This window comes from Terrapene carolina, unplaced genomic scaffold (genome assembly GCF_002925995.2).
Source record: "Terrapene carolina triunguis isolate 2854851 unplaced genomic scaffold, T_m_triunguis-2.0 Scaffold58, whole genome shotgun sequence".
NCBI classification, from domain to species: Eukaryota; Metazoa; Chordata; order Testudines; family Emydidae; genus Terrapene; species Terrapene triunguis.
The window spans coordinates 67,969,223-67,991,249 of NW_020664409.1; the positions used below are offsets into that span (position 1 = coordinate 67,969,223).

General features: G+C 44.2%; 1 protein-coding gene across 1 annotated transcript in view; it reads left to right on the forward strand.

Annotated features, from left to right (window-relative positions):
• Positions 1-8,149: 8,149 nt before the first annotated feature.
• Positions 8,150-22,027, forward strand: part of ATP6V0D2 (ATPase H+ transporting V0 subunit d2) — a 19,435-nt gene continuing 5,557 nt past the window's right edge. Inside the window, exons 1-5 of the mRNA XM_024206085.2 lie at positions 8,150-8,279; positions 14,454-14,625; positions 16,472-16,650; positions 17,937-18,016; positions 20,558-20,635. Of these exons, the coding sequence (XP_024061853.2) occupies positions 8,150-8,279; positions 14,454-14,625; positions 16,472-16,650; positions 17,937-18,016; positions 20,558-20,635 (639 nt within the window). The remainder of the gene's footprint in view (positions 8,280-14,453; positions 14,626-16,471; positions 16,651-17,936; positions 18,017-20,557; positions 20,636-22,027) is intronic.

The window sequence follows — 22,027 nt, forward strand, 5'->3', positions numbered from 1 at the left end:
CAGGGCAGCGAGCCCCGGCTGGGGCTCGGCTCTCCCCCCCCCCCGGCGGCCAGAGCGCAGGGCGGCGAGCCCCGGCAGGGGCTCGCCGCTCTCCCCCCGGCGGCCGGGGGGAGGGCGGCCAGAGCGCCAGGGGGAGGGCGCCGGGGGGGGGAGGGCGGCAAGCCCTGCTGTGGCCCCGCTCTCCCCGGCGGCCGGAGCGCCGCGCCGCCGCCCCCCTCCAGGTGCCGCCCCAAGCACCAGCTTGGGTGCCTGGTGCCTGGAGCCGGCCCTGCACAGTGTGGCCCTATAGAAGCACCAGAGCTGTTAGCATTTTACACTGCAGGAATGAGGATGCCTCGAGGAACTTATTAAATGGCCAAATCCTGCTCATTTACTCACACAAATAGGTCCCTTGGATATAAATCAGTAAGTGTCATCACATGAGTAAGTGACCCTTCAACACTGATAATATGATAATATATTTGCACAGCACTATCAATCACATACATAAGCATACATGATAGAAAGCCAAGCCTTCATGAAGTTTGAGAGTTTTATTTTGTTTTCTGGGGTTAGCATTGAAAGATTTGCCAAGTGATTTCCCACTCCTTCAGACAGATCAGGATGTTCAACCTAAAGGAAGTTTAGGACAGAGTGGAAAAAGACTGACAAAAAGTTACACGCTGTTTCCAGAGACACTAAAGTGATTTGCATCTGTACAGACATTGCCTACAAAATGAAAGGCAGACTCTCCTGTAGTAAGTACTAGAAACTTATTCTATGTGCCTAAGTGAAGAGTTATGTTTAGACAGCCACTGCAATACCTGTAAGTGATTAGATACAGTGGTGAGAGTACTACAGAACACCCTGCAATAGATAGGTAGCATCTGAGTTACCCTGCATATCACGTTGCACCTAAAAGTGGCTTTTCTATGACAGCTCTCCTACAAAAGGTTAAATTTAAAGTGCTGTAAGGATGATAGCGGGAAGGAGAAATATGTTCTCTCAGTGACATATCCACTTTTCTCAATTTGTCTGTGCGTGGGTGGGGGACTGTTTTTTTAATATGCACAAGACAGGATAGAATCCATCTCACTCTTCCATAGCTGGATGAGCTCTGCTAACAAACATGACTCAAAACACATTTTGATTTTCAAGAAACAATCTCCAGTTTCCCAGGAACAATTCAGCACTCCCAGTTAGCTGCAGGGCAAATGACTATATTTACATCTCTACCTACCTAGTATGTTTAATGTTTAAATGGTGTGTCATTTCACCTACAATTGGTTGTAGACACAAAATTGGAGATCAGATTGAGGCCCTTTAGCATCTGGCTCACAGGGAAGAGGTGCTGACAGAGAGTGCCATCTTAGATAGTTACTTTTCTGACTACAGCCACATTTCAATGTAATTGATCACAGCCTATGTTCAATTCATATACTACACTGAAGCCATTCAAAGCTCTGAAAATGAAGCTGAGTGTTTAAATGCAGAGGACAGACAGTTGTTGTAGTTTTTGCTGCTGGCTCAACCCTCTCCTTGACACCACAAGGTAGGTACTATGCACCTGATCTCAATGTTGCTGAGCACTAATCAAGCATACACACAAGTATCACCTAACAGGCAATAAAGTCCTTTTCCTCCCCTTTTTTAGCTAAAGGGGAAGTGTACAGCCACTTCTGACCCAATAGATTAATCTGATGATAGTTAGCACATACACACTTTAATTTTAGAAAATGCCTTTCAACAGCAGCTGTGAAACACCACAGGAAATGACTAAGTCAGACAGTTGTTATTCTTATATCAATTAAGCTTAACACATTACTGATCAAGTTAACAGAATTTGAAATTTTATTTTGAGTCCAAATCAAAAGGGAGAAGCCTAAAAAGATCATTGAATTTACATCAATGAGATTGTTCTTGTAAGATCTGTATTTTAATAAGGTACTTTGACATTTGAATGACCAGAGCTTGAGTATCCTGACACAGTCTTGGGGAAGTCATAGCTTGGAGGTGACCTCCAGATGCCCACTCCCAAGGCCTATGAAAGTCAGGCACTTCGTTGAGGATCCATTCTTGGCTGGAATGTTTGGGCCTGATCCAATGCCCATTGAAATCAATAGAAAGATTATCATTGAAGTCAATGTTTTCTGTATTAGGCCTGGCACAAAGCGGGATCAGGTACTCCATCTCTTAGTACATACCAGAAGTATTCAGTATTTGTCTCAATTTTTGTGTTCTGTTCTCCTGGACTGTGACAGAATCAGCCAGAGGGAAGGACTGATGGGGAAAAAAATCAAGAAGTATTGTGAGGTAGCTCATTCCCGGTATCGGGAAAAACCACTTACCAAGGCCTTGGGCAGATAGAGTTTATCTGGCTGTCACAGTCTTACCACACATGAACAAGCCAGGCACAGGTAAAAGACAATTTCAATCTCATGCCAGGCCTTACTTCCTTTAGGGAGCCTCTGGAAGGCAGCAGTCTCTCACACATTTCCTGAACCCAGCCAAGCTTCTCTCTCTCAGGCCTGGTCTACACTAGGAGGTTATGTCGAATTTAGCAGCGTTAAATCGAATTAACCCTGCACCCGTCCACACAACGAAGCTATTTAGTTCGACATAGAGGTCTCTTTAAATCGATTTCTGTACTCCTCCCCGACGAGGGGAGTAGCGCTAAATACAACATGGCCATGTCGAATTAGGGTAGGTGTGGATGGAATTCGACGCTAATAGCTCCGGGAGCTATCCCACAGTGCACCACTCTGTTGACGCTCTGGACAGCAGTCCGAGCTCGGATGCTCTGACCAGCCACACAGGAAAAGCCCCGGGAAAATTTGAATTCCTTTTCCTGTCTGGGCAGTTTGAATCTCATTTCCTGTTTGGATATCGTGGCGAGCTCAGCAGCACTGGCAACGATGCAGAGCTCTCCAGCAGAGGTGACCATGCAATCGCAGAATAGAAAGAGGGCCCCAGCATGGACTGATCGGGAAGTCTTGGATCTGATCGCTGTGTGGGGCGATGAGTCCGTGCTTTCGGAGCTGCGATCGAAAAAACGGAATGCGAAGATCTACGAGAAGATCTCCAAAGCCATGAAGGAGAGAGGATACAGCCGGGATGCAACGCAGTGCCGCGTGAAAATCAAGGACCTGAGACAAGGCTACCAGAAGACCAAAGAGGCAAACGGACGCTCCGGATCCCAGCCCCAGACATGCCGTTTCTACAAGGCACTGCATTCCATTCTAGGTGCGGCCGCCACCACTACCCCGCCACTGACCGTGGACTCTGATGATGGGGTATTGTTGACGGCCGCTTCCTCGGAGATGTTCGTGGATGGGGAAGATGAGGAAGGAGATGAGGAGGACGAGGCAGTCGACAGCGCATACAACGCTGATTTCCCCAACAGCCAGGATCTCTTCATCACCCTCACGGAGATCCCTTACCAACCCTCCCAAGGCGTTAACCCTGACCCTGAATCAGGGGAAGGATCAGTCGGTAAGTGTTTTAAACATGTAAACATTTATTTTGATCAGAACAGGAATGGAATATTAACAATGGGTTTTTCATGATTACTTTGCTCTAGGCGCTTTACTTTTTAGTCCTTGCCAGTGCAACTACTGCAAAAGTATCTCAAAATGTCCGGTTTTGCATGATTACTTTGCCCTAGGCGCTCTACTTTTTAGTCCTTGCCAGTGCAGCTACTGGAAAATTCTGTCAATATGTCCGGGGATAGAGCAGAAATCCTCCTGGGACATCTCCACGAAGCTCTCCTGGAGGTAATTTGAAAGCCTTTGCATTAGGTTCCTGGGGAGAGCGGCCTTATTGTGTCCTCCATGGTAGGAAACTTTTCCGCGCCAGGCTAGCAGCAAGTACTCCGGGATCAGTGCCTCGCACAGCATGGCCGCATACGGCCCTGGTTTTTGCTGGCATTCACGCACCATGCGGTCTTTCTCTGTGTCCGAGATCCTCATCAGAGTGATATCACTCATGGTGACCTGCTTTAAATTAGGGGAATGTTAGTATTGGGACTGATTGCCTGTTCCTTTACATAAGTGTAACCGGCGGTTTACAGCCACGCGGTGGAGGCGGGACAGGGGCAGCATACAGGGATCTTTCCCGGGGACAGCCGCGAGGGGGGTGGGACAGGGGCAGAGTTCATGCTGGCCGGATTGCCGGCAGCAGGAACCAGCCAACGCTTTGGGCATTGCTTTGAACGTGAAAGGAGGGCACTGCTATAAATTAAGCTTTCAGCAGCCAAAAGTCTACGGCTTACCATGTCCGTCTGCTACCCGAATTCCGCTGTCCTGCCCCGCTTGTGTGATCTGTACTCCAAGACCCCAGGCACTGAATGGGAAGGCCGAAAATTCGACCTTGTCCTGAGTGCGCATGTGATAGGTGCTGTGCATGGTCTTGTTCACAGAGAAAGACTATGTTCATTGTTCACAAAAATATATCTTTGTGAGGAATTCACTCCCTTTTTCCCATCCCACAGCTGCGAGTGTCTCCCGACCTACCCCGGCATCCCTCTCCCAGAGGCTGGCGCAGATTAGGCGCCGAAAGAGAAGGACACGGGACGAGATGTTCTCCGAACTTATGGGCTGCTCCCTAGCCGAGGCGGCACAGCAGACCCAGTGGAGGGAGAACATGTCGCAATACCAGCGATCACACAGCGAACGAGAAGACAGGTGGCGGCAGGAAGACCAGCAGGCGACTCAAACGCTGCTTGGACTAATGAGGGAGCAAACGGACACGCTCCGGCGCCTTGTAGATGTTCTGCAGGACCAGAGGCAGGAGGACAGAGCCCCGCTGCAGTCTATCTCTAACCGCCCTCCCCCGCCACAAAGTCCCATCCCCCCCTCACCCAAAGTCCCAAGAAGGAGGGGCGGCAGGGGCCGTGAAAACAGTCACTCCACCCCTGCAGACTGCTCAAGTACCAGACGGCTCTCATTCCCAAAGTTTTGATAAGTCCTTTCCTTCACTCCAAAAGCACCTCACCCAAGCCCCCATCCCAGTGTCATCCCCTAACTGTGTGGTTGTTAATAAAAAATATGTTTCTGTTAATTACTGTTTCCGTCAGGTTCTTTTAGAGGAGAGTGTGTCTGAAGGGGGGAAAGGAGGTTGGTAATTGGAGAGGACAGTCACCTTTACCAGGGTACAGACACGGGGGCAGGTTCTGCTGCAGGTCACACACACACACATTGCAGTCACTAGGCACCCTGGTCAGTCTGGGAGGTGGTTTTCATGTTCTGGGGGAGGGGGGGTAATGTGAGTTTGTGGCGGGGGAGGGCGGTTACAGATCTTATGCACCGATCCTTAGCCTGGATGACAGAGCCATGCAGCAGGGGATCTGTAACCGTCCTCCCCCGCCACAAAGTCACATAGCCCCCACACACAGAGTCCCGAAAAGGAGGGGTGGCAGGCTCCGTTGAAACAACCAGTCCACCACTGCGGACCGCTCTAGGAGCAGGAGCCTGTCATTCCTCGAGTTTAGAAGCGTCCTTTCCATCACCACACCCACTCCCCACCACAGTCTGCGTCCAAGTTTCAACCCTTTACCACAAAACCCTTAATAAAGAAAATGGTGTTAATGAACAAAGTTCCATTTATTTTATTTTTAAAGGTGTGTTGGAAGGGGGGCAACGGGGTGAAGGGGGTATGTAACTGGAGAGGATAGTCAACATTAAATGGGTAAAGAAACGGGGTCAGGTTCAGCGTCTCTTTAAACAAACTTAATAGTCACAGGTTACCCTGCTCACTGTGGAACCTAGCTTTCAAAGCCTCCCGGATGCACAGCGCGTCCCGCTGGGCTCTTCTAATCGCCCGACTGTCTGGCTGGGCGTAATCAGCAGCCAGGCGATGTGCCTCAACCTCCCACCCTGCCATAAACGTCTCCCCCTTGCTCTCACAGAGATTGTGGAGCACACAGCAAGCTGCAACAACAATGGGGATATTGGTTTCGCTGAGATCAGAGCGAGTCAGTAAGCTTCTCCATCTCCCCTTGAGATGTCCAAAAGCACACTCCACCACCATTCTGCACTTGCTCAGCCGGTAGTTGAAGAGTTCTTTTTCACTGTCCAGGGCGCCTGTATAGGGCTTCATGAGCCAGGGCATTAGCGGGTAGGCTGGGTCCCCGAGGATCACTATAGGCATCTCCACATCCCCAACAGTTATTTTGTGGTCCGGGAAGTAAATACCTTCCTGCAGCCATCTAAACAGACCAGAGTTCCTGAAAACACGAGCATCATGAACCTTGCCCGGCCATCCGATGTTGGTAAAACGTCCCCTATGGTCCACCAGTGCTTGCAGCACCATTGAAAAGTAGCCCTTTCTGTTAATGTACTGGTTGGCCTGGTGGTCCGGTCCCAGGATAGGAATGTGAGTTCCATCTATAGCCCCACCGCAGTTTGGGAATCCCATCGCGGCGAAGCCATCTATGATGACCTGCACGTTTCCCAGGGTCACTACCTTTGAGAGCAGTAGCTCAATGATTGCGTTGGCTACTTGCATCACAGCAACCCCCACGGTAGATTTGCCCACGCCAAAGTGGTTCGCGACTGACCGATAGCTGTCTGGCGTTGCAAGCTTCCTGAGGGCTATGGCCACTCGCTTCTGGACAGTCAGGGCTGCTCGCATCCGGGTGTCCTTGCGCTTCAGGGCAGGGGATAGCAACTCACAAAGTTCCAGGAAAGTTCCCTTACGCATGCGAAAGTTTCGCAGCCACTGTGATTCATCCCAGACCTGCAGCACTATGCGGTCCCACCAGTCCGTGCTTGTTTCCCGGGCCCAGAATCGCCGTTCCACAGCATCAACATGACTCATTGCCACCATGATGTCCACGGTGCGGGGTCCCGTGCTTTGCGAGAGGTCTGTGCCACTCTCAGACTTCATGTCCTCACCGCGCTGCCGTAGCCTCCTCGCCCGATTTCTCAGCATCTGCCTCTGAAAAAGGTGGATGATAAGGTGCGAGGTGTTGACAACGGCCATAACTGCAGTGATGGTCGCAGCGGGCTCCATGCTCGCAGTGCTGTGGCGTCCGCGCTGTCACTCACCAGAAAAGTGCGCGAACTGATTGCCCGCCGGCGCTTTCAGGGAGGGAGGGCGGGAGTGACGGTTGAATGACGACAGTTACCCAAAACCACCCTCAACACATTTTTTTCCCCAGCAGGCATTCGGGGCTTGACCCAGAATTCCAATGGGCAGCGGGGACTGCGGGAACTGTGGGATAGCTGCCCACAGTGCACCGCTTCCAATGTTGACGCTTGCCCCGTTAGTGTGGACTCACAAAATCGAATTACTGTTCTTAGTGTGGATACACACATTCGACTTTGTAATATCGGTTCCACTAATTCGATTTAAGTAAAATCGAACTACTCTCGTAGTGTAGATATACCCTCAGAGTGAGAGCTGGAGATCTGATCTTCTTCCCAGTCAGCCCCCAGTTGAGTTGTGTTTTTCCCTTTTAACTACTCTGTCCAAGCCTGACACCCATGGCAGGTGTAGCAGGGCAGGACTGATTAAGCCAAAGGAGGTCATTAACCCTTTCCTCACCAGTGCAGGCTTTGTATACCCCATCACACCTCAGGATGAGGTAGGAAATCAGGATAGTAATCTTGCATTTTTTACACATTGTTCTCTATATTGGAGTGCAAAAGACAATTCTTTCTTTTGTAAAAAGAGACATTTTCAGATTATATGAGTTTCTTGAATGGCAGCATCTGCATTCAGGCAATTTAGTGCAATCATTGTTCAATATGTGATCAGAGATGACCTAAAAAGACCTGGCCCTAATATATTCAAGAAGGATGAAAATCCAATTCAAGTTTGATTGAACATTCTAAGTCCAGCTCCAAATCATTTTATGTAAAAAGTGGTTAAATCCTTTCCCCCTCTTCTGTCTCTCCTTAGCCCATAGTAGATCCCAGTTCTGATTCTGACAGGAAGGAGTTAGATTTGTTGTCTGGCTGATTAGCTGGTGTTTTGTAAGCATCACGCAAAGTGCAGCCAACTACACTGGGAGCAATAAACAGGAAGAAACAAGTCAGTAAAACCCAACCACGAGCTGACTGGAAATTAGTGACTATTGGTCATCACCTTCAGAAGAGAAGCACAAGACTTAGTACTCAAGGTTGTCACTTCCACAAAACAGCACAGAGATTGAGCCCTCTTTATCTCCATGACGGGGTACTCAGAGTTTTACTTCAATGTGGACCATGGCTACCTGGAGGGGCTGGTCCGAGGTTTTAAAGCTGGGATCTTGACCAATGCAGACTACATCAACCTAGTGCAATGTGAAACACTGGAAGGTGAGTCTGTCTCTCGATAAGGTAAACGAACAAATACTGTTGGCTAGATCACTGATGAAAGTTAAAAAAGAGACAGATCAGAAAAAGAAAGATGATAAGGTATAATATTATTGAAAGCAAGTAATAATCCTGTTTTTCCCTTTTGGAAACGTCCTAGAGAATTTAATAGGAGTGAAGTCAATATGGTTCTATAGAATTTACTCAATACATCTATAGGCTGAGATTTTCAAAGAGATTGATACCCTACTTATAAATTTTTCGCCATACTATACAAAATTATATATCTGTATAGGATGGTTCACAAAACCTGGAAAAAGCTTATAATTTGGTTCCAAAATCCATAGATTTTTCCATAGGATGTTACTGTGTTACTGCATGGTTTTTAGATCTTTAAGAGACTTTCCTCTTTAAAGGAGAAAAACTGGGTTTTAGGGAGATAAATTTGCATTACTCTTAAATGAAGAAAGGCTTTTGTGAAGGTGACTTTGTTGCAGAGGAGAAGGGAACATGCAGCTGTTTCCAAAGCAGCTTTTCTGCGGGTCAGACTGGCCACAGACTAGATCATGCAGATTTGTGAGAATAGATAAGGAGATGATCCCTCTCCAGGCATTTCTGAAAAAAACAACTTACAAGCAGAAAATTTCTTTTGCAAATAAATGAACACAGGCTTTCTTCTGTATCTGAGAATAATAACTGCAATTATTAACCAAAATCTTTTACACTTAGGAATTCTGTTAGGTCAAATTATCAGCATAATGACTAGAAATGCAAATTCATTGTGTCTGGAAAATTAGCAGCTTTGCTTCTACAGTGATGGTAGCAGAATTGGTAGGACAGGAGAGGAAGCTGAAACTTGCCCACAACAATGCTCATTCCTCCCTCCTTACACAAGGCTGGGCTAGTGGATCTTATAATAGCTTGGAAGTGTGACCAGTTCCTGTAACCTCTTTGTACTAGTAAATATGCCCTAAGGAACTTACCAATTCTACAGATATATTCCTGCTACAGCAAGTAATTTCCATGAGACAAATATCTCCTGCTCAATGAATGTACAAGCTCTACTTCAAAATGCTGAGAGAAATAACTGACAAAATGACTAAGTTATTAAACCCAGTGCTCTTTCTTCCTTATGTCTTCTGTGCTCTCCAGGAGACAAACAGGTGATGTTCCCTGAGTTTCCTTGGAGTATAAATTAGCTCCATAGCTGTTTTCTCAAAGAGTGAAGAAATTCCTCACTTTGAGAAAAATCTTATTTTTCAGACATTTAAAAAAATACCCAATCTTTTCAAAAATTGATCACAGGGCTTATGATTGGGTCATTGGAAGCCTTATGGTTGTCGTCACAGTAGCTGTGCTGAGGGAAATCCTTTTCCAGCCTCAACTGGGGCTTTTAGGGTCCCCTTATGCCATTCTGGCCCTTTTACCCAAAGTATAGGAGCTGGCACATTGGCGAGGGTCTCACCCTCAATATTTTACCCTCAAAATAACTATATGCAAAGAGGATAACAATAATTTCTTATTTCATAGGTAGGTAGCTAAGTCACAGAAGTATTAGGGGCCCAATTCTGCTCCCATTAACATCAATGAGAGTAGGCCCTCAAAGTAATTTATCCTGTCCCAATATAGGTTGTGACCTTAGCAGCAGAAAGTCCAACCAGAGCCAGATGATGTCCCCATCAGTAAAATGGGCATAATAGTACTTTCTGATCTCACAAGGGAGTTGGGACAACAAACACATTCAAGACTGTGAGGCGCTCAGATGCTACAGTAATGGGGACAATATAAAATACGGAAGATAGACAGATGTGCTGATTCCGAGCTTTTTCGGGGCAGTTCCCAGGGAATCCACTTCAATGGAGTCCCAGCTGCAGCTTAAGGTAGACCTCCATAGGAAGAACATCCTATTGCTTTTGCTCTCCCTACCTATCTTAGAGTTTTATACTGTTAATCAGCACCATAGCATATGAGCACCTTCAGCATAAAAATCAATAGCGATAGCAAAGTCCCTACTAGACTTCATGTAGTCTGACACTTCTTTCTTTACGGGGTCAGAACTCTGCTTGAGGCACAGTTTTTTGGGGGGAGGTGGAAAGTTGCAAGAGGTCTGTGAATAAAAACAGGTGTTTGAATTGTGAGCATCACTTATAGTGGAAACTTAAGGGCATGGCATCTTCCTCTCTCTCCTCCAATGGTTTCATGTAGATATTGAAAGGAATAAATGGTGTGGGTTCCTATGGGACCCTGCAGATGAGGGGTTTTAGAGTGAAGGAGCAGTTACTCATCACCACTCTCTGAGTTCTGCTGGAAAGGAATGATTGGAGTCTCTGTAGTGGTGGGCCATATGCTCATTATATCATGGAGGTGTATTAGTAATACTTTGGGTCCACTGTGTCAAAGCTGAAGGGATATAGGTCCCTGTATGTAGCGTCCAGCAGTATGGGCACTGAGATCTTATCCTGTGTCCATGGCCATGAGGAGAGAGTCTTTTAATGCTTTGACAGTAGTCTCCTTGCTCTCCCCTGGTCTGAACATTGATTGTGAGGCAACGAAGATGTTGGCCAATGTCACGTGTTGTTGGAGCTTGATGGTTACTACTTGCTCAATTATTTTGCCCAGGAACTGGAGGTTGGAGACTGGACAATAGTGGAGAGCTCCTCCGGGTCAAGTGTTGGCTTCCTGAGGATTAGATGAATTATTGAATTTTTTCAAGTAATTTGGGGTTAATGTGCTTCTCTGAAGGAGTCACTATTTCCATTAGTAGTGGGCATAGCTACTGTTCTCTGGCTTTTACCAGCCAAGAGGAGCGGGGATCCATTTAATAGGTTTGTTACTTTAATAATTTTTCAGAGTTTCTGAAAGGCCAAACTCGTGATGAGGCCAAACTCAGTCAGCAGTGATGGGGCAGATAATACAATCTGGTCACAGGAGGAATTTTCTTTCCCAGTTAGCTCAATACATATTCTACAACTACAACCATTACTTGACAGGGACCCCATCCTGAAAAAAGTCTTTCCTGAACTACTCCTTCTGACCTTCAAACAAGTCCCCCACCTCTCCAAGCTAATTGTCAGAAACAACCTCCCCATAGACCAGGACACACTATCACAAAGCAGCACCACACCCCACCAGAACAACAGATGCAAAATTGCAGACGTATCTTCACTGCAAAACCCTCACCCCACAACACACCTTTGAAGATCCATGGGTCCTAACCACCCTTGTCACAACCTCTGATGTACCTCATCCAGTGCACTAAATGTCCCAATAGCAACTATGTGGGTGAAACCAGACAATCACTACACTCTTGAATGAACTCTTACAGGAAAATGATAGAAGACAAAGACTATATCTACACCAGTACTTTTGTCGGTAAAACTTGTTGGTCAGGGTGTGAAAAAACCCCACCCCAGACTGACGTAAGTTTCACCGACAGCAGCGCCAGTGTGGACAGTGCTATGTCTGCAGGAGATACTCTCCCACCAACATAGCTACTGCCACTCATTGGGGTGGTTTAATTATGCTGGCAGGAGAGCTCTCTCCTGTTGGTATAGAGCGGCTACATGGGAGACCTTACAGTGGTGCAGCTGCAGCGATACAGCTGTGCTGCTATTAGGTCTCTAGTGTAGACATAGCCAAAAACACGCTATCACCTGTGGGCGAACACTTGTAGCAAAAGTGATGACTCTGTATCTGACCTATCAGTCCTGCTCCTCAAAGGAAACTTTCACAACACTTTCAAAAGACAAGCTTGGGAGCTTACATTCCTAACTTTTCTAGATACCAAAAATCATGGACTAATTAGAAACATTGGATTTATTTTTATTGCAGCAATCTGTAACCCACTAACAACTCCCCCAGCAACTTCTCTCCTTCCCTTTCCTCCCTGTGACCGATGGGGTGTTAACAGGCCACTTCACCTTGAAACATGTGTTAATTACTTATTCTAAATAATCTGTTCAAACCTTGTATTTAGCACTGACACTTGTTAGTTTCCGATACCTGAAGAGCTCTGTGAAAACTCAAAAGCTTGTCTCTCACACCAACAGAAGTTGGTCCAATAAAAGATATTACTTCACCCACCTTGTCTCTTTAATATCCTAGGGTTAACATGGCTACAACAACACTGCATACAATACATATTCTGATAATCTTATCAGTGAAGTATGTTAACAGCTCTTTGCAGAGCTTGATACTTGAGAGTGGTGTCTGGGTTATGCAGTAGGGGTTGACTAGCTACCTCACGCAGAGAGGAAGGCCCCTTAAAAGTGGCTGTATCCCAAGGTGCTAGGAATGCATTTGTGAGGAGTAAATAAAGGCAAATGAGTCAGTGGCAAAGTTGGAAATAGATCACAGGAAGCTTGATTCCTATTCCTCTCTGACACAGTAATGTACTCTAACCCCTACATATTTGTTTGATACATTAAAAAAAAAAAAAAAAGGAAAGCTAAATTATCACTTTTCATCTTCATAGAAAATGTAGGTATGTGATACAAAATATGGGTGAGTATAAAAAGCTTTTTAATATATTTAGACTTGATTTTAAGCATAATTATATTTATGTCGGATTGTTTTACCATGCTTATATTTTTCCTCGATCTAGAGATTAAACTAGAGATTAAGATGAGTATTTTTTCAGTTAGAAAAGAAACCTGTACTGCAGCACTCTGAATACTTCTAGTTATCCGACTCCATTGTCTATGTGCTTGAAAGGACATAACCTTTACAAATGTTTTGTCAACAGAATCTTGTGTTTAACTCTGTAAAGACTTGTTTAACATGATTTCCTTCATAAGGAATTAGTTTATACTGGCCGCATTCAGTCTGGTGCAGGAAGACCTAGAGAAACACTGGCAGATGCACAGGTACTAACCGGACTGAGTTAGTTTGACAAAAGGAGTGTGTTGAATGTGATCACTATAATGAGCCCAGTCTGGTGGTTACTCTGTGTATGGCAGTCTTATTGAGCTCAACAGAAAATTTGTACAGTATTCAGAAAGGCTATGTTATCAGGTACTATAGCAAGTCTACTTTTTGCTAACCACCACTTCGGAATTGATTTGTAAATGTAATAATTGTGAATCACAAAAAACACATTATCCCAAACTCTATCACTTAAAGCATATGAAGCTATTATTTTAGAATATGCCAGTGGCGTTTTATTTTTTTATTTTTTAAGGGAATGAATGCTAAACAGGTCTGAATACTAAAAATAAATCCAAATTGCTTGTTCTGCCACCGGTAGTGGAAAATGATCATAAAGCCAGGGGACAATAGTTAAGGGAACTCATATTGGGAATCCTTTGGTGGCACAGGGTTGCTGTAGAGACTTCCGCAGACCCTCCCAGTGCAGGAAGCATGGACAGGATTTTCCTATGTCCATGACCTAGCTTCTAGAATAGCCCCTTTGGAGCTGCTAACAGCAGAAGTTAGAAAAGTCCAAAGGTCAGAGCCCAAATGTCCGAAGAGCATAAGAGTGACTTCTCTTGAGCTGTGCTGTACAGAACTTGGCTGGAGCCCATTTCTGGGCTAAGCAGTACCATTACAAGTATACATCTGAGTGTTGATATATCTTCACATATATAAGAACATAGTCCTCCTTAAGATGTAAATAATCCATCTGAACAACGGAAGAATTCTCTAATAAAGTTATAGGGTCAGATTCACTCCTCGTTTATCTCAGCTTCTACCCACATAAACCAGGAGCTCTGCAGACAGAAAGTCAACTGAAGGTAGGTTACGGTGGTGCAACAGCACGCTCCGGAAGACAGCACAGCCAAAATAGTGAATAAAGTTGACTGGGGAGGGGGTGAGGTAGAGCAGGTGGGAGAATGTGCTGTTTCAGCCCATCACCACTGCAGCATCACTGGTGTGACTCTATGGAGATTATGGCAGCCCTGCCCTAATACAACTTCTGAGGAGTGACATATAATTTGTAATCTCCTATGGTATGTAAAAAAGCCTGGTTAGGAAAAGGAGGTGCAAATTTGTGCTAGCCCTGCACTTGCTCTAAATGAAGATAATGACAAAATTCCCTTTGACTTCACTGGAAGATAATCAAGTTTTAATATGGAAATATAGGGTAAAAGCACTGAAACATGTAAAGTTATTCCAGTTGGTTCCATTTCTAGTGTTGTGACAGTTTATTCTCATAGTCTCTTCTGAATCTATTTGTAGACTTGAAGTTACATCTACAGACCACAGACTATGGCAACTTCTTGGCCAATGAAACTGGCCCTCTCACTGTTTCCACCATCGATGACAAACTGAAAGCCAAATTACTCACAGAATTTCAATACTTTAGAAACCACGCCTTTGAGCCACTTGCCACGTTTCTGAACTTTATCACGTAAGTTAAGTTACCTGTTCATTTCAATTGCCACAGTTATTCAAAGTAAGTCAGGGTAAATTTCTTGTTATCGCAATTTACACACAGCTGGCCAATGAGTGAAATTTATTTAATACTGTACCATTTTAAAGAAGTGTAACTCAGTGTTTAGAAACCTAAATAAAAATCTATTCTTATTTGTTACATCATGGACTAACAGTTTCAAAGTTGTATTACTTGTTTGGGGGGGGGGGGGGGAGGAGAGATTTAAATTTTTCAAAATATAATTGTTTTTAAATTAGGGTTTGGATTTTTTGGCAAGATGAAACTCATGATATAGAGGATAGGAGTTCTAATGCAGAGTACATACTCTATATTTCCATACAGATAGCAAACTCTGCATTTTGTTCCAAAGTGGCAGTCTAAATATGAATTTCTGTGGTCTTTAGTGAGATGTTTAGATCCTAGTAGCTTTATTTTTGAAAGATCTAAGTACTATCTGATCTGTTCTTGACTTTAACAACATATTACTGAGAGAACACAGACCTGATTTATGTTGGTTTGGATGCTTTAGCAAAATCTCCTTTTCTCTGTAGTAAGCACTTCAGTACACATTCTTATCTTACCTTTTAATACTTGGTGACTGTGACAAACTTGCAAAACTTTACTTCCCAGATTAGTTTTGGGTAGTAATATTTTTTTCCTGACACAAAAGTAAAGTATCATTAATTTTTTCCTCATTATCATAAAGATGGCTGAGTTAATTTTGTGCATGGACTAATAAACATGGTGATTCTGCAAGACCGCACCAGGACAGTTATGCACTTAGAACTGTGCAAAATTCACAATTCTTGTTTCACAGAATTTCATTCAAAAATTATTGCTGTTTTCATTTCACAGTTTTGCATGCACACGTTCCCCTCCCCTCTCACCATACACTGTGGTGTTTTGCAGTAGGGATAGTACTTTCATAGTACGTGACATGCCTTTCACTTCACTAAGCTACATGTCCAAAATCCTTTAACCTCCTTTCAAACTTTGCATAGGAAATTCCATTAATCTGTTCTGAATCAGTGAAGCAAACCTGAAGAGTAGTATCCATTCTTTAAATGTCACAGGTAAAACACTACGGAAATCTATTCCGTCCACATGTGTTACAGCCCCAAAGTTCCTCAGGGTCATAGCAACATGATGTCCATGAGTGATAGGTTTTGCATTTCAATTTCAGAGTTACTGAAAAGGTCCAGATCATTCACTCTCATGGTAAAACCCACAGAAGACTGCTAAGAGGGAAGAAATCTCTGAGAGGATCCCTATAGCCATGGGGCTGGTCTCAAGGATCCTGAGGGATCTGCAGGAGGCCAGGGTCATCCACCCGAGCTCTGTAGTTATAGTGTCCACAAATCATGATAGCTCACTTAAAAGAAGAACTCCATCACCAGAGGTGGTTCCAGAGGAACTTTGAATACAGGCACATTAGATACTTGCAGTTATCCTAATGTTCCTCATGGGAAACAGCAGTTTCCCCAAAGAGCAACAGCTTCTAGTTCATCAGATGTACTTTTGATGCAATGTATTAGTAGATTTTAAATCAAAATCACATCCTAAGGCTGCAATGCTGCATAAGAAGACTTACCTTACATTCATACTTAGTCCTTTCTTTAGAATAAATCCAAAAGCACTTATATATCAAAGCAACACCAGCGTTCAAAATTAATGTTATCTAGCAGTCATTTTTCTGTCTGTGAGATGTTGATATCTGAATAGATGAAAACAGAGCAAGTATTTTGGTGGTTTAGGTCTGTAGGGTTTCTTTTATATTTAAGAAATAAATCAAGTTGTTTTGTAACTTTTTTTTCAAACTCAGGTACAGCTATATGATTGACAACGTGATTCTGTTGATAACTGGTACACTGCATCAGCGACCCATAGCTGAACTTGTTCCGAAGTGCCACCCTTTGGGCAGTTTTGAGCAAATGGAAGCAGTCAGCATTGCCCCAAACCCTGCAGAGCTATTCAATGCAATTTTGGTTGACACACCATTAGGTATGAAAATATAATGATTTGTCTACAAATGCTCCTCTTCACATATTCCTGATAATTTCATTTCAGATCACACCAGCAGTTGTTTCACCAGATATTATATGATTTGATAATTTAACCTATGAGTAATTGGCAACTGCATTGCAGGACAAGATGCAGTTTTGAAGTGGTATTCTGTGCATTTCACAAAACAACTATAAAATAAGACAGTTGATTAACAATTTTTATTTAACCTGGATAGCAGTCACATATAGAAAACATGCTACACTAGATCAGACTTTTATAGCTTACTTTCAGAAATATCAAGTGACTCTGATAATGGTTGAATTGTTATTTCAAGGTTTACTATAAACATATGCCAACAGCGTAAGTGAATCATTTAGGACAAAATCCTGCCCATGCCTCTTTAGGCGCCAAGGTCCCTGGTAATGGCACCCGTTGTTATTATTAAATATTTATTTTATGGCAGGGCCCAAAAGCCTCAGTCGGTTGTAGGCACCCATTGTGCTGGGAAAAGTACAAACACAGAAAGAGCCAATCCCTGCCTTGAATAGTTTACAATCGAAAGATAAAACAGACCAAGGGATGAGGTTGTGGATACAATATACAAGCAAAGGAATATGGTGAACAATTGGCATAGCTTTGTTAGTTACACTTATTCTAATTTTAAGTTATTCAACTGCACAAAGTGGGATAGGATTTTATGTGCACCCTATGCGCTGTGTTGAGCCCAACTCTGTAGGCATTCCCTGTGTAAAGGAGCTAGAGCAGGGATGGACTGGGGAAAGATTGGGGCTGGAGGATCCTTCCCCATATACAAAAACACACACAGAGGAGTATGGCTAGGGAAGGGAGGCTACACCACCAATTGGGCTTGAGTACCCTCTGCAGAGCAGCTCCATGACCTGGAAAGGAAGATTCTTTTCTTCACTCTCCTCTGGAAATCTCCCCAAAGCCCAGCCCAACTACTTGTGCTAAATGCTAGGGAGTAGGTTAGGGCCTTAAAAGAATTACTCTGTTAGCCATTCCCATCTGATGCTCTCTGGAGATTTGGGCACTGACAGCTAGATTGATTCCCCTTGCAGCAGAATCCTAGTATAAAGAGAAAAATTAAGAGGATTTCACATATTTACCTTCCTTTTTCTCTTCCCACTTCCCCCTCAAATTACCCTTTCTTGAAACCACAATTCCTTGATCGCTACCACAAAATTGGTAGATTGTTACTGGTCAGGGATGCTCACATATCTCCATATGAATTTATTCTGTAATTTAACATATTCTGCTTTCAGCTCCTTTCTTTCAAGGCTGCTTGTCTGAAAATGACTTGGACGAAATGAACATTGAAATAATGCGAAACAAACTGTACAAGGTAAGTGCTTCTTAGAATACTATACTGCGAACTTCCTATAAAGTAAAAAAAAAAAATCACAAGAAAATGATAGAACATCTAGAATTTGAAAACTATCATCAGGTTCTATTTTTTAAAATCTCACTAATGAAAATGCCGTTGGTATAAGTTAGTATCTTAATTAGGGTGACTAGATGTCCCGATTTTATAGGGACAGTCCCAATTGTGGGGTCTTTTTCTTATATAGGCTCCTATTATCCCCCACCCCTGTCCTGATTTTTCACATTTGCTGTCTGGCAGGGCCGCCCAGAGTATTCAGCAGGCCTGGGGTCTTCGGCGGCGGGGAGCCCCCGCCGCCGAATTGCTGCCGAAGACCCAGCACTTCGGCGGCGGGTCCAGGGGCAGAAGGACCCCCCGCCGCGGGACTTCGGGGCATTTAGGCGGCGGTCCTGGAGTGGAAGGACCCCCCGACACCGAATTGCCACTGAAGACCCAGAGCAGAAGAAGCTCCGGGGGCCCGGGCCCCACGAGAGTTTTCCGGGGCCCCGGAGCGAGTGAAGGACCCCGCTCCAGGGGCACCGAAAAACTCTCGTGGGGGCCCCTGCGGAGCCCGGGGCCTGGGGCAAATTGCCCCACTTGCCCCCCTCTCTGGGAGGCCCTGCTGTCTGGTCATCCTAATCTTAATCTATTAGTTATTCGTAAGCAAAAAGTCATTTTAAGTTGTCAACCAAACATAACAGCATTGTTGGATCTTAAGACATCCATAGTAGGTTTTCTAGACTCCCACAATTTTTGGCATGACTAACATTTCTCTTATTTACAAAAGGTAATTAACTTGAAGATTTCGAATTACTTTGATTCTACCACTTTAAATTCCATTTAGTAGAGTTCATTATTGACATTGTCTATGATCAGTAGAGCTGACTGAATTTTTTCAAATTTTGAAGTTATAGTGTACATTTTTGAATGCTGACAAAAGGGAAAAATTGATGAAGTGTGTGAATTTTATCAACCAGCTCTACATTTAATCTAAGTGTTTTGCTTAATTTTAATCTTGCTTTTTCTAGTCTGTAGCATTGCTACAGCAGCTTGTGAGAACCATTTCTTCTTTGTAGTATCTCATTCTTCACTTATCGGATGTTTACTGTAGCATATATAAGTAATTTACATCTTCTAAGTACTTTACAAATATTAATTAGTACATAGGACCATATCATATTTCCAGACTATACATATTTCATTCCTGTAAATTTTCCTCCTAATCCATTCTCTTCAAACTTTTTAGTATCCTATTTGTTCAGCTATATTCTTTCTTCCTTTTACAGTTGATGACCCAAATTGTATGCAGTATTCCTATAATGGTGCAAAAGGGAAAAATTATTCACTTGGTCTTACAAGTATTATTTATACCTCCCAAATCTGCATTTGCTTTTTAAATATTCAGTGCATTATTACCATTCATATTTACCTTTCCATCAACAATTACACCCAGGGTTTTTATTCTCCCATATTACTACTGTCCAGCCACTCATTTCTCATTTTATAATATATAGCTTTAATTTTTATATCCTATGTGCAATACTTTGCATTTATCCTTGTTAAATCTCTTTATATCCCTCTCTTCTCACTCCTCCACATTATTGGGGGATCATTCAATATCTTCTAAATTATTAAAAATTCCCTCCTTCTCTGCCTTCAGTTTAGTGTCAGCTCTGAATTTTATCAATGAATTGTTTAGCCCTTCCTCCAGATGGTATTGTACTGGGTCGATCATGGAACCCCATAGACAGATTCTCAATAGGTTGCCTCCATTTATGATTAGCTGTTTATTATGTGGTGCTGGTGACAGCTTCCTTTAATAAGATTCTGTGATGTTGTAGCAAATGTCTTTCCACAACGTAATAGTAACAATGCCCTTAGAGGGGATCCTAGAAAAAAACCAGCATGTAACTCAGAAAAATATTTACTAACACAAAGTTTACTTCTTGGGCACACAGGGGTTTCACTAAACAGGTCATGTGCTGAGAAAGTTCCAAGGCAGTTGGAGTGAGACTCCTCACCAGGTCACAGTTGCAGTGGATGTGCTGTACAGCCCCAAGCTGCAGTAGCTTTGTTGGCTGATGTGACCTAACTCAGGGTTTTGAGAAGCATGGGGCAGAGATTAGCTCATGTATCCTCCTAGTTACAGACCCACAGCTTTAGTACCTGCCCCCAAACCCCTCCTCTGCATTGGACTGCTGAGTTTCCCTCAGCCATCTGCTTCCTGTGCAGTGGAAGCTTACTGGATCTGGAGTCCAAAGGTCTTCAGCACCTTCTTTGGAGAGCAGGGAGAGTGCAGTATTTGCTCCATTACATCCTTTAGATGTTACTAACATTTTAAGAGGAAGACATTTTAATTTTTCAAGCTCAATCTAGTAAAGCATTTAAGCGCATGCTTACCTTTAAGTATGTAAGTAGTCCCATCAATTTCAACTGGGGTACCTACATGCTTATGTGCTTTGCTGGACTGGGGCCTTAATGAAGTTCTATATAAAATGTGTCTTTTTCTCCTCCCTTGTTTAGTCTTATCTCGAGGCTTTTTATAAGTTCTGTGAAAAACAAGGAGGCACCACAGCAGAAATAATGTGCCCCGTTCTTGAGGTAAGACAAGCGCAGACCTTATGCATCTAAGTATTCCATGAGGATTTTCTAGCTCAATTATTTAATGTTTTTCCTGCTCCTTCCTTCTTTCCCCGATTTGTGAAACTGACATTCAACTTTTCTCTGAGTGATAATTGGTTTACTAGGATCTGATGAAAACATTTGTTTCAGGTCCAAATTCAACCATTACTTACAGAAGTAGCCATTCCATTTCAAGAGAGGAGTCAGCGTCAGTTAGTATTTTTCTATAACTGCCACAGTAGAAGAGAGTTACCAACGTGTGCAGTAGTATCAGAGATCGCTTACATTTGTTAATACACTTGGTATAAGGAAGGAAGAAAGCTGATTTAGATTTTTCTAACACCTTTTCCCCTGAAATTAGGTTCTTGATATCGAAGGTCTCAAATCACTGATTTTTAAAGAGTATGAACTGGCAGAAATACAGTGTCGTAGGGGTTTAATTTTCAAAAGTGCTTATTGTTGGTCTAATTCTGCTCCCCTTGAACTTAATGCTTCAAGTCAGAGTTGAGTGACTTTTGAAATTTCCATCCTGCAGGAAATCCAGACATTTCAACACATTTGTTTTCACCCCAAATTGGCACACAAGGTAGAAATTTTGAATTTTTCTGTGGAATAGAAATTCCAAAATAACTGATTCAGAAATGTTGAAATGTTTTGTTTTGACAGTTTTCAAATGAAATAGTTTGACATTTACAAAACTGAAATGTTTCATTTTCATTTGTTGAAATGAAGCAAAGTGGTTTGTTTAAAATCATTTTCAACTGCATTTCCCATTATACTACATTACAACTCCAATAAGGCAGCTCAGAAGGTCGATGCCCCCATTTTGATCTATGGTAGGCCAGGCAGGGAAACTGGCCTACATCTCCCATGATGTGCCATACAGAGCTTGGTTAGAGTGAAATCTGTGTTGCATTATGGGAGATGTAGTCCTCCAGGGAGCTCAGATTATAGGAGCAGGGCCGGCTCCAGGCACCAGCCCACCAAGCATGTGCTTGGGGCGGTGCCTGGAGGGAGGTGGCACGGCGGGGCGCTCCGGCCTGAGAGCGGGGCCGTGACTGGGCTCGCCGCCCTCCCTGCGGCGCTCCGGCGGCCGGGGAGAGCGGGGCCCCGGCCGGGCTCGCCGCCCTCCCCCCGGTGCTCCGGCCGGTCGGGGAGAGCGGAGAGCCCCGGCCGGGCTCGCCGCCCTCCCCCCAGCGCTCTGGCCGCCGGGGAGAGCGGAGAGCCCCGGCCAGGCTCGCCGCCCTCCCCCCGGCGCTCTGGTCGCCGGGGACAGCGGAGAGCCCCGGCCGGACTCTCCGCCCTCCTCCCGGCGCTCTGGCCACTGGGGGCTCTCCGCCCTCCCCCCGGCGCTCTGGCCGCCAGGGAAAG